General features: G+C 32.7%; 1 protein-coding gene across 1 annotated transcript; it reads left to right on the forward strand.

Annotated features, from left to right (window-relative positions):
- Positions 13,693 to 14,202, forward strand: LOC109842390. The gene has a single exon (XM_020411271.1). The coding sequence runs from the start codon at positions 13,693 to 13,695 to the stop codon at positions 14,200 to 14,202; it is 510 nt and encodes a 169-aa protein (XP_020266860.1).

The following is a 14,413-nucleotide window of genomic DNA, read 5'->3' on the forward strand; positions in this document are numbered from 1 at the left end:
ATGTAAGCTAGGATAAGCAATATGAACAAATGAATATATCATATCAATGAGATATTACAAATATATGAGCAAGGATATATGAACTAACACAAGGGTAAAATAAACAATCTACACAAGTGATAGGGTAATATGATGAGCAATACACAAATGCGATATAAGATATGAAAACAAGAATAAGAACGCCAATGCAATCACAAACAAAACGATATGATCACGGAGTTCGGTCTAACCACTTGACCTACGTCTCCGCTCCTCACCTCGAGGAGATCTCCACTATCACAACCGGGTTTTCTACGTTCACCCGAATAACGTTTACACCTCACAATACAATCACTATGTAATCACACCTCACACACTAAGTGTTGGTCCTAGCCCGTGTCCTCCTCCTCAAGTGCTCGGTTACAACCTCTCCCTAGGCACGTCAACCGACGCCACTCCTCTTGGATTCGACCCCGTCTCTCACCACACACTTCTCTCGGTGTACAAGTGTATTACAAGTGAATCCTCACAATTAGGCACAATATAAATCAATGATTTGTTCTCTAAACAAGGTGAGAACTCAATTAAGCACAACTCTAAGTCACTAATCTCACAACCCAAAATTATACTATGAATGTAAATACAATAAGCTCAATAGGTTGTGTGTGAACAGAGAGTATCAATAAAACAATTTAAACTCAATATAGAAATCTAGCTTATGGAAATTAAGATCAAAACAATAAATAGCTAGAATTGAGTTTAAGGAAAACTTCTCTATAGATCAAGAGTGAGAGAGAGATGAGTTGAATGCCCAAACACCAAAGGATGATCTCCTCTTTGCTCTTGTGAAATTTGCTTCACAAACTAAACTCAAACAAACTCTTAAACTCTTTTAAACAAAACTTAAACCCTTGATTAAAAACTTTCTTAAACTTGTTTTAAAACTCTCTTAGATAGCTTGAAAGTTTTACAAAAATAATTTCTGAAATATCACTTCTCATTTGTGAGAAATGAATATTTGAATACAGATATTTCAGATTCTAAAAACTGCTGAAACACCCGATTTTCTAAAATCAATTTGACACAGTAAATTAACTCCAAAAATTATAAAATTTTTAGGGAAGCTTCTAAACGTGTATATGAACATGTTAGAGAAGGAATTTCTTAAATATCACTTCCCATTTGAGAGAAATAATTTATTTTGTAAACTGGTCAAAAATACATAACTGTGCAACACTTCATAAGTAGACTTATAAAAAGTTATAAGTCGACTTATATAAGTCGACTTGCCTTGCTTTATAAGTCGACTTAGCAGAGGAGAAAATGCACTTTCTAGAGGAGTTCATAAGTCGACTTGTCAGGGTTTATAAGTCGACTTATAAACATGCACAGGCACTGTTCATGCTGGAAAACTGATTTTTAAAGTGCCTTTAAAAATAACAAATAAATTCCAAAAATTATGAAACTTTGGAAAATGTTTATAAACATGATAATAAACATGTTACAAAAAGAATTTTTGGAATTGCATTCCCCAATAGTGAAAACCCATCATTTTTCAAATATGTCCAAAAACATGAAAACGAAACATACATGTTTTGACATTTGATTTAAACAAACTTTTGAAACTCTACAAAATGATTTTATAAACTTTATAAACTATGTATAAACTGATATTAAAGTCTATAAACTAATAAAATAATGTTTTCACAAAAACACCTATATTTTGATAAAATCAACAAATACGTGTGTGTGAATAATATGAGCTTAAAGTATCAACACACAAATATAAAAACCTAAACTAAATATACCCAAGCTTGTGATCTTCAACGAAGCTCTATCTTGGTACACTTGCGGATGAAGCTAAAACTTGAATCTTGAACTTGAATGCAATACTTCACTCCACTATTCCGCCAACCACCATTGGATATCATCGTTGTAGCGCATATTCCATCCAACCTCCAACAACGTTGTTTGTCTACAATAAATACGAAAACACAAATACTAGACAAACAACATTAGTGATAAATTGTTTGTTAAACATCATCAAAATAAGAAGGCTAACACCTGCTACAGTGCGGGGGGGCCCGCATGAGATTTTTTAAAAAATCTCATGCGGCCCTCATGCACTGTAGCAGGAGATGGAGTGTGGCTGAGGGTGTGTCCGGTGGTGTGCCTCTATCATTATTCTATATATTAATAAAAGAAAACAAAATTGAGGATAGCTAATATTTTGCAAATATGAGAATATCAAACCCTTCAAGATTTGGCCGACACAAAATCCTGTCAGGCTTTAACAGTCTATAAATGAAAATATAGCCATGCAAAAAAGAGAGAGGGAACATCATAGTCTGTATTAAGAGCTAACAAACCCAGCCCTTAACACATCTAACAAATGAGTTCAAATCACATGGTTCAAACAAAAAGAAACAAGGAAAAATCCACAAAATATCCTTCTGCGGTTTTGTCAGAAATTTTCTCCAACAAGAGCTTCATCCTTTCCATGAATTGTAGTATCGATTCCATTTTCTTTGGCCGGAATGCTCTTTTTTAAAGGGAATGCCCTGTCCATAACATAATGAGGTATGCAATATTAGCAGCAGCCAGTTTATGTGAGGCAATCGATACTTCATTGAAAATCAGATTGTTTCTTGCCCTCCTTATGCACCAACACAAAGTCGGAAAAAGCTGGCCATAGCTTCCTGAGCGTTGCCATCATTGATAAAATCACTATTAGAAGAAAGAATGTCGTGAAAGTGGTTAGGCCAGATGTTCAACATAAGTTTTTGCTAGAAAATATCCCAAAACTTTCGTGGAAGAAGAGCATTTGTAGAAACGGCGAAAACATTGGAGAAGATCAGAAAAAATGGAGCTGACAGACATTCCGGTGCTCTTCGTCGACCGCGAGCTTTGACACGGTCGACCGGCAACGTGCACGACTTAGTATAGATTTTGGATTTTTGACCGGTCGACCGCGACGATTTCGGCGGCGACCGCCAAACACTGTAATTGAATTTTGGGTTCTGTCGTTCTGTCCGGTCGACCGCGGCGTCAAGTGCGGTCGACCGCGAGCCGGGTTCGGTTGACCGCGAGTCGGGTTCGGTTGACCGCGAGTCAGGTTCGGGTCTGCTTTGGTTTCCTGTTCTGTTTGAGATTGGTGTTTGATAGAAATTCGGGTCTGCTTTGGTTTCCTGTTCTGTTTGAGATTGGTGTTTGATAGAAATTCAAACACATGTTTTAGGGTTTCTTTGGGATTGAAGTGGGGATATTTGGAGCACAGAAAAGAGGTATTTTCTGAGCTATTGGTTAGGGTTTTGTTTGGAGAGAGTTAGAGATTTGTTGGTGAAATTAGTTGGTTTGTTCAAGTAATTTGTAATCTTAGTTTGTACTCTTCTTCTCTATTAGTGAAAACCACATCCCCTTCTTGCCCCGTGGACGTATGCAACTTATCGAACCACGTAAAATTTGGTTGTTTGTGTTTGTGGCGTTATTTTGCATTGTTTGGCTTTCTCTCTCGGTATTTGGTTTGGTTCCTCGAAGCACATCGGTTTTGGCTTTCGCGCACAACAAGTGCTATCAAAGCTTGGGCTACGCTTGGGCTAGTTGGAGGAGTAGATCACTTTGGAAGTTCGTCTAGAGCTTCAGTTGGTGATAAAGATGGGATTTTTACTATTGTGGATCTTGTCTACTGTCGTGTGGGGGTGAGATCTTTTGGACGCCCTTATTAGGGTTTCAGTTGGAGGTAAAAATCTCACTTTTCAGTTTGAATCTATTCTTCGTTTGTTCCGTATTGGTTTGTTAGTGTTTTGAGGAAGATAGCTGCCCATCCCCTTCTTGCCCCGTGGACGTAGGCAACTTGCCGAACCACGTAAAATTTGGTTGTTTGTGTTTGTGGCGTTATTTTGCATTGATTGGCTTTCTCTCTCGGCATTTGGTTTGGTTCCTCGAAGCACATCGGTTTTGGTTTCCGCGCACAACAAGCGGTATCCGAGCACAACAACATTCACAGAAGAAAAAATCGCAAAAAAGAACAGGGGGTATTCAGCGTCCATCATCTTCTAACCAAAATTTCCTTTGTTTGAAGCTTCATTTTAGATAGGATCCAATTGAAGATTTGGACCTCAGAAGAATTAATTTCCAAATAAAATTATGACTTCCAAAAAGGGTACCACCCCCATTGATCATTCTGTAAAAGGACTGCATATTCTGAAGGAACCCGATGGATGACATGGCCAGCAGACTTTTCATCTTTGATTTGAAGAGGGATGCAGGTTTAATTTTAATTTGGAGAGAAAATCTTTCAAACCTTTTACATCCCCCCTCTCTTCTTCATAAATAGGCCTTCTTAATAGAGAATACTACCTCAACTGATCACAACAAAAAATACCTTGGAATTTAATGCTGAAATAGTAATAGTAATTTGCCCTTGAACATTCAATACATATTATGTAATAATGTTGTAATGTTAATAAATTTAATTGTTGCACATAATTTGGGTATTATTTATATAATTGTTATATATATCCTTAAAAATTATTTTGTTAGATCATGCATTGTGATGGTCACTTACTTGGAGATATGATCTAACTTAGAAATTCCTTAAATTTGTGCTTAACCTATAACTAGTAAATGATAACTTTGTTATAACAGGTTATTATGCATGACACCGATATATGAGATATGATGGTGGGTCTCAACCATCGGGAATGGAGATTCTCCGGGTGTATGTCATAAGCACGCATTATGATGTGTGTAGCACTAGACCGTATTTGAATTCTCTAAGATGAGTCACCTAAGAGATAGAGAATTTAAATTGTTACATGGTCCCTATGACTTGATGATATTGTTATTTTCGATTTGATAATTTAGTATGCTTTGATGTGATGGTTAAGCTTGTTTAGCAAGCGCTACACAACCTGAAACGTTGGGTTGCTAAATTTCAATTAGGAAAATGATGGATATCTAGAGAGGATCCAGTATGCTCATTATAATTCCTGCCGGCAGGTAGCTTTGAAAATATTTTTACAAAATTTATTTTCTTATAAAAAAATAAAATATTTTGATGTTTCAAAATAATTTTTATTTATGTTCATGGGAATTGCAAATTTAGGCATGAGCAAATAGGTGAGTTGTCCTGCTTAAAAGAGTTGCCTAAAATAAATGATACTGGAAGGGAGTGAATATAAGATATTACTTAATCTCATATTATGGAAGAGATTTTATGAACAGTTGGTCGGATAGGGATTTGATTGTTAAATTAAAATTATTAATTTGATTAATAATTGGTTCTCGATATGGAACTCAATTGGTCTCACTAATATCATTAGAAGAGGTATACATGCAATACAATTCTATTTCTATCCTTAATTGTTATGGATAAAGTTTTTAAACAAATCTATTCTATCTTTAATTGTTATGGATAGAGTTTTAAATAATTATGAATTGTTTAAAGAAATCTATTCTATCTTTAATTGTTATGGATAGAGTTTTAAATAATTATGAATTGTTTAAAGTTAAAATCTCTAAGACTAGTGTAATCCTATAAATAGGGTTCATATGTAGTCTTATGAGAGGAGATAGATAAGATTGAAAATCTTATGAAAATAATATGAAGAAATAGATTTTTGAGAACCTATCTCTCAATATTGCTCCTCTACGGTGACGGGTGGATTTTAATTGGAGGATTTTTCTCTTAAGGAAGCTATTTCGGATTGATCTCGGGACAAATTATTGTAGAAACTCGGAAAACGTTTCAGGTATTCTTCTAGTTTTTAATCAATTTTGATTAATAGTCATGATATGCTATTTCCATTGCGTTGTATGTTATGATTCCAACAGATGGTATCAGAGCCAGGTTTAGAATCTAATCTGTAATAATTTAATCAGATTAAATTAAAAAATTTTGATTGAATTTTTGGTTATTGTTCATCGGCCGAGAATATTGTTCATTGCCGATGGTACTGTTCATCGACGGGGTTACTGTTCATCGGCCGCATTTACTGTTCAACCAGTTATTATTCATCTCAGTTTAATTTGTTAAACTGAAATTAATTAGATTAAATTAAAAGTTTGATTAGATCAAAATATGATGTTGTTGTTCAAGGGTTATGATTATTTGATTGGATTAAATTAAATTTTGATTGAGATCAAAATCAGATTTCGGCACTGTTCATCAGGGAATACTGTTCACGGGTCATTGTTCATCTGCGGAAAAAACCTTGTTTTTGATAGAGATCAATTGAGGTTTTTGATATGATCATGTTTATGGTTCTTTGATTAGACCAAGTATTTGGTTATTTAATTTGATTAGATGTGATCTAATTGGGTTCTTTATTAAAAAAAACATTTGTCATCGCCAACGGTGGCCCGCCACCGGCCATGGGTGGCGGCGGCGGCCCCAAACCCTAGCAAAAACCCTAGACCTAAAAACTTCCTTCATGGGTTGAAGGAGAAGTTTAATGGGTTTACAACTCTTAATGGGTTTTGAACCAAATTCCAAAAAGAAATAGGATAAGAGCTAATGTGTATTGACCCATTTCATATAAACTCAAAACTCAAGATGCTATTATGAATAGGATATATCATAATGGGTCTGACCCGCAAACAGAACCAGACCCAAACCCTATTAGATTTGAATTTTATTGTAAAATTATTCTGAGACCCCTGATTGACCTAGAAATTGTTTTGAAGTCCATCAGGTTCTCAAACACGCTATAAAATTAGTTATAGCTCCCTGATAAAACCAGAAACTATTTTGAAATCCACCAGTATTGATGAATAGCTATAAAATTAGTTACAGACACATGTTTGATCAGAAATTGTTCTGAGTCTACTAGTATATTAAATTTGATGTGAAATTAGTTTCAGCCCCCTGATTGATTTTGAAACTATTTTAAGATCAATCTGAATATATAGACTAATTTTTTGATTAGTCCCTAGCGGTTGTAGAAATTGTTCTAAAGTCCATATGCATATATAGTTTAGTTTCTTTTATTGAAAAGATTATCTAACTCTTAGTGAATTGTTAGAAATGATATTGTATCATGTATATTTCTGAAATATTGTGATATGATCATGTTGATTTTAAATTGTTTAAATTCAATAATTCATGTGATTAAAGTAATACATAAAAAATTACTATAAGGTCCAGAATTGTTCTGAATTTCCTTTATTAAATAAAACAGTTTAGCATTTATCAGAAATTGACTGTTGTTATTTTCTCTCAGTTATAATAAATAAAAAAAGTTGTATAGAAGTGTAGATAGATTAATTTTTTAAGAAATATAAATCTAAAGGTCTTCCATCATAGAGATATAAATTGGATAATAAATTTTTAGCTTATCTGATGCCACAAAGGATATGGTTTGTTAAAATTTATTATCTAGTTATATCTCGCATAAGGATACCAAGTATTTTATATATAATGGGACCACTATACTAAAATAGGTAGTGCCACCTGTTGTATATAAAATAGCTGGATTGATGGGTTAACACTTCATTGATATCTTGGGGTGCTCGCTAAAATAGTGGGGCACATCTTACATCAAAGACCAAAATTTAAAGGAAAATCTTTAATTGTTAATGATTGAATAGATGATTCTACCTTGTTTAATTATATTCGATCTTGAAAATCTGGAGGTTTATAATTAAACTTGGTTTTTCTGTTCATATTTAAATAAATGAGAGAAATGTTAAATGTGAAATCATTACTTAAAATATCACTGGTAATGATTGTGCAATAATAAAATAATAACTTAAAATATTTGTGTTATTATAATCTGCTTATACATGATAACTAAATTTTTTCATTTTGATATGTTATTGAATGATTATAAATTAGATAGCTCGAACTATTGAATTGGAAAAGAAATCTATTTAATTTTCAAATGTTGAATGTTTGGCCTATGATTGTCTAAGGTGACATACCCGCTTAACCAGATGCAATTGATGATAAAGATCATCAGTCATAATCCTGCTTAAAGATAATAATGATAAAAGTAATATTCATAAGATGAAAATAGATATATATTTTCATAAGATGTTTTGATATATATTAACAAATTATATTTGTTGGAAGTTAAGATCGAAATCAAACGTTGATGTGATATTTACTTCCTAATCCCACTCCTTGTTTATTTTAACTATCGCTTTATTAGAATTGAACAAGATGTTAAAGAAAAAGAGGAAAAAGAATATTATTAAGCAGGTTAAATCCATAATGATGGATATAGAATTGGATTGTCCAGTTTAAGAAAAGAAAATTTTCTTAAGAGAGAAATTTGAAAAGTAAAATAGGTTTCTAAACATGAAGCGGAAATTTAAATAATGAAAGTCATTAAAAAATTTGTAAAAGTTGCATTATATCACTTAATAAAAAAAATATCCTTTGAAGATAGTTCACCCATTGATTAGTAGAGTCTACTAATGTGAATGATTTTTTATATACGATGTATTCATTCTAGTTTATCTTTACATGCTTACAAATTTGTTGTAAGAGTACATGAAAAGATTAACTTTGACAATGAAAATAAAAGCCCTAGTTTCAGCATTATAAATAAAAATAATAAAAATAAGAAATTTGTTTCTGTTTTGAGTGAAGGGCATGAAATGAAACCTAAAGATTGTCTTAATGTTTCTTAAAGTTAGAAGAAATTTGATTTCCATTTTCTAAATTTTATAGTAGTGATTTTCTATTTTCTTGTAAAATAGAATTTCTATTAAAAGTTTAGAAATTGCTTTGTTGATAATTATGAAATTAAAACCGTTTATTTTTCATGATTGCCACCCTTAACTCTTATGTAATGTAATTGGAATTAATAAATCTCTTAAAATATAGATTGGATCAAGGTAATCCAACTTATCTTTGGCACAAAAATATTAGGTCATCTTAAAATATAGATTGGATCAAGGTAATCCAACTTATCTTTGGCACAAAAATATTAGGTCATGTTAATATTGATAAGATCAATAAATTGATAAAGGATAGTCCTTTGAATTTTCTAAATTGGAATATTTCTCAACTTGTAAATATTGTCTAAGAGACATATGACCAAAATAATTTTCTAGAATAGTGCTAAAGCTCTTGCGTACTCTTGACTTCATACATTCAGATGTATAGAATTCTTTAAATGTTAAAGCAATAGTTAAATATTCTTATTTTATAGCATTCATATATGATGCAATTATATTGATGTATTTATGCGATTGCATCATAAATTAGAATGTTATTGAAGTTAAAGAGGAGTTTGATAAAAGTATCAAAGTCATCTGATTTGATCCAGATGACAAGTTCCTATTCTTAGGAGTTTAAGAGATTTATGAACAAAATGGAATTGTTAGTACTTTGACATCTACTAATTTATCACTCCTAATTATTTGTCTGAAAGATGGAACTAAACCTTATTCGATATGGTTAGGTTTATGCTGGGCATTAACCTGTTCTTATTTTCTAATAGGTTATGCATTGGAGATTGCATATTATTTATTATGTAGAATTCCTGCCAAATTTTTTTCTTTCACTCCATTTTAGACATGGATATGAAGAAAATTAAGTGTATGATACTTAAAGATCTGGAGTTGTCATATTCTCATGAGAGAATAAAATATGGACAAAATGGGAGTCTAAGGTAAATAACATCCTACTAGTAGGTTATCTAAATAAAGTACTAGGTATTATATTAATAATCCTAGTGTAGTTTTCAGACAATAATTATTACTAAAAATATATTCTTTTATAAAGTCAAGCTTGATGATTAGGATTTATATAACTCAAGAAGAAAATTTGTTTTCTTTAGTGGGAGAGTTATTTAATCCAGTGGGAGAAACTTCAAATGAGTTGAAGATTGTATAAATTTAGTAGGAGCTTTAAGTAATAAAGTAAATGGAGATTTACTTACTAAATTTATTGTTGAATACACTGATTACAATTAGGAGATCATATAGGATTTTTATCCACCTGTATAGTACAGTAACCTTGTTAAAATATATCAGATGAAAAGTAGTAAGGAGAATAAAAATCCTAAAACTTACACAAAAGTCATGTTGGACATGATTTTATGTAAGAGACCTGATGTCACATTTGATGACAAACGGGTATTAATTGTTGAAGAATCTTTTCCTCTAATTGTAATATTATAGTCCATAAGGATCCATTTTGTCATTTCAACGTGTTATGAATATAAGATATCAATAAATGGATTTTAAAATAACCTTCTTGAATGTATATCTTTAAGAAGATATCTACATATTATAGAATCAAGTATATAAAATTCAAGAAGATAAAATTGATTAATTGAATCAATTAAAGTTATGAACTTAATCAATCAAACATTCATTTTGATGAAATGATTGATCATATCCTTAAAAAGAAATAATGTGTGTATAAGGAACAATAAAGTAAGTCCATTATATTCCAATCATTGCATGTTGATGACATACTGCTCATTAAGAATGATATTTTAATGTCATGATTAAAAGTATGATTTAGTTCTTTATGAATGATTTTCTTTTGATATTCTATATCGTAGATCTTAAACTCTATATAGCATAGAGAAATAGATATATAGAATTGTCACAATCTACTTATATGGATAAGATCCATAAAAGATTCAACTTAACAAGATTCCAAGAAAGGAAAGGTTCCTATAAGACATAAACAATCACTCTTTAAGGAAATGTGTCCCAAAAAGGTTGCTATTGATCTTGTAAGTAGTTTTCAATCCAATCCTAATAATAAAAAGTTTGTTTCGGGTTATATTTATATCATTAATAATAATAGCAGAATATGTAGTGCCATGTTAAATCATTAAAAGAAGGAATATGGATTAATGAGTTACTCCATAAGCTTAATATTATTTCTTGTAATAATTTTCTTTCTCATTATTATTTGATAGTAATGGAGCAGTTGCAAGAAGCTTAGAAAGAAAAATTATCTTATTAAAGGTTAATAAGAAGAAATATGTTATGGTTTAATAGATGGCTAAGCAGATAACATTTAATGTCCTTTTATAGACCATTGTCTTAAAATGTTTTTGACAGATGGGAGTAAAGATTACATCTGATTGGATGTTAGGGCAAGTGAGAGATTGCTGGAATAGTAATAATAATTTACCCTTGAACATCCAATACATATTATGTAATAATATTGTAATGTTAATAAATTTAATTGTTGCACATAATTTGGGTATTATTTATATAATTGTTATATATATCCTTAGAAGTTATTTTGTTAGATCATGCACTGTGATGGTCACTTACTTGGAGATATTATCTAACTTAGAAATTCCTTAAATTTGTGCTTAACCTATAACTAGTAAAAGATAACTTTGTTATAACAGGTTATTATGCATGACACCGATATATGAGATATGGTGGTGGGTCTCAACCATCGGGAATGGAGATTCTTCGGGTGTATGTCATAAGCACGCATTATGATGTGTGTAGCACTAGACCGTATTTGAATTCTCTAGGATGAGTCACCTAAGAGATAGAGAATTCAAATTGTTACATGGTCCCTTTGACTTGATGATATTGTTATTTTCGATTTGATAATTTAGTATGCTTTGATGTGATGGTTAAGCTTGTTTAGCAAGCGCTACATAACCTGAAACATTGGGTTACTAAATTTTATTTAGGAAAATAATGGATGTCTAGATAGGATCCAGTATGCTCATTATGATGAGTTAATTTATTATGCATTCCCACGAAGCTATTAAATTCCTGCCGGCAGGTGGTTTTAAAAATATTTTTAAAATTTTACTTTCTTATAAAAATAAAATATTTTGATGTTTCAAAATGATTTTTATTTATGTTCATGGGAATTAAAAATTTAGGCATGAGCAAATAGGTGAGTTGTCCTGCTTAAAAGAGTTTCCTAAAATAAATGATACTCGAAGGGAGTGAATGTAAGATATTATTTAATCCCATATTATGGAAGAGCTTTTAATGAACAGTTGGTCGGATAGGGATTTGATTGTTAAATTAAAATTATTAATTTGATTAATAACTGGTTCTCGATATGGAACCCAATTGGTCTCACTAATGTCATTAGAAGAGGTATACATGCAATACAATTCTATTTCTATCCTTAATTGTTATGGATAAAGTTTTTGAATAAATCTATTCTATCTTTAATTGTTATGGATAGAGTTTTAAATAATTATGAATTGTTTAAAGTTAAAATCTCTAAGACTAGTGTAATCCTATAAATATGGTTCATATGTAGCCTTATGAGAGGAGATAGATAAGATTGAAAATCTTATGAAGATAATATGAAGAAATAGATTTTTGAGAACCTATCTCTCAGTATTGCTTCTCTACGGTGACGGGTGGATTTTAATTGGAGGATTTTTCTCTTAAGGAAGTTATTTCGGATTGATCTCGGGACAGATTATTGTAGAAACTCGAAAATCGTTTCAGGTATTCTTCTAGTTTTTAATCAATTTTGATTAATAGTCATGATATGCTATTTTTGTTGCGTTGTATGTCATGATTCCAACATTTAACACTAACATTTTTAGAGAAAAATGTTAATTTATAAGGCATTAGAACTTGACTTTTTATTCATCACTTGTAATCAATTGTAAAGTTCTTTTACATTAGACCTTTAATTCTATTAATTCTTTCTATTGACCACTATCTGAAGATGAACTCGTTAGAGCCCATTCTCTAATAAATTGATGATGTCGTTTTTCAAAGATAAACCCATAAAAATAGTTTTTTTTTTATTTCCAAAATGTCTTTTAGATGGTTTGAGCATAAGGGTTCAACATCTGGGTGCACACCTACTACAATCAAGCGTTGAGGTGGGGGTTGGGGGATCACAATCTATGTTTTAGTTTTTTGTAAATTATAATCCTGAAAATCTGGTGCAATAATGTTAAAGTTCAGTAAAAAGATGTTAAAGTTTAGACAGTTTTGTGACATTTGAGATGAAGTCTTATCGTATCAATTAGCCGCCATGAAAATGTCAATAGGTAAATATAAAGGGGTGTAGTGGACAAGAATAGGATTAGGAATCCGATTATTTTTTATGGATTCCTATCAAATCCATAAAAAAAATTTAAGATAAGTTTATAGATTCATGAAATCTTTTTTTTTTTCTTTTCTATGTTTGTTTCATAACATGAAAAAAATAGAATCCAACTTTATAGAAACCCTTCAATTCCTATTTTTAGTTTGGTTTAGAATGAGAATAGAATTTGGTCTCATAATCTACTTCTTTATTGCTAAAGAAGAACAATAAAAAATGTTTGATGAATAGTAAAACCTAAGTGGCCCAATCAGAAAGAGCCACATCATCACCTCAAAAAAATTATGCCACATCATCACCTCAAAAAAATTATGTCCTCACGTCCTTGATAAGAAGTCCTTCCAACACGCTACGTGTCTAACTAACCACGCCTCCTCACGTCCTCCACGTTCATTTGCAAGTGTCATATAACTCCCGTAAACCTGCACTCTATCCCTTCCCTTATATATCTCTCTCATCACCAGTAACCTCTACCATCACTTATAACCTCTGCAAAAAAGGAAAAAAAAAGAAAGCGATGCAGGCTCATCACCAACAACACCCACGCGGTAAGCAGATCAAAAGTCCAACATCAGTCGTTTTGTCTCAGAATAATTGAAGGTCTCTTCATCCAAGATCGAAATACAGACAACTACTAAACAAGTCGAAATAAATGGGAGGAGCAGAGAAGCGAGCAACTAAAATCAATGGCGAGCTCTGAATCCTTCATCCAAGGTCTCTTCATCGTCATCGGCATCTTCTCCATCTTCTTCCTCCAATTTCTCCCCAACCGCTTCATCTCCATGTACCGCCGGTACCGCCGCCACCGCCAGCAAAACTCAACCACCATCCAAGCCCGCCACCACTTCATCGCTGGAGCCCAAACCCTAGCCCGAGCCCGGTCCCAATCCCCTCCCTCCCAAACCTTAATCAAATCCTCCATCTCCTCCGCCGACCTCGCTATTACCCTCGAACCCCGTGATGCCGCTCCCAACATCTTCAAAGCCCTAGCTCTAGATCTTGAGGGTTACAAGAATCCTACTCTCAAATCCCTCGATGTTTCCATTTCTTCTCCTCAATCGAAAACCCTAGGGCCTAAGGAGAAGGCTGATGCTTTGATTAAGAGAGCGGAGTTGAGTTTGGGGGTAGGGAAGAGGAGGAGGAGAGTTGATCAGGCGATTGAGGATTTGACGGAGGCGATGAGAGTTTGGGGGTAGGGAAGAGGAGGAGGAGAGTTGATCAGGCGATTGAGGATTTGACGGAGGCGATGAAGATTGGGGAGAGGAGTGGGAAGGGATTGGGATTGCTTGGAGAGTGTTATGAGTGGAAGGGGATGATATAGGAGGCCAGTAGAGCGTATGAGGAGGCGATCGAGGTTGATGGGTCGATGGATTTGGTGAGAGAGAGGAAGCAACAAATGTGGGATCT

The sequence above is a fragment of the Asparagus officinalis genome, chromosome 5 (genome assembly GCF_001876935.1).
Source record: "Asparagus officinalis chromosome 5, Aspof.V1, whole genome shotgun sequence".
NCBI lineage: Eukaryota > Viridiplantae > Streptophyta > Magnoliopsida > Asparagales > Asparagaceae > Asparagus > Asparagus officinalis.

Bases quoted from the DNA above. Each gene is read 5' to 3' on its own strand.
- LOC109842390 (XM_020411271.1), top strand. From the start codon at position 13,693: ATGGCGAGCTCTGAATCCTTCATCCAAGGTCTCTTCATCGTCATCGGC.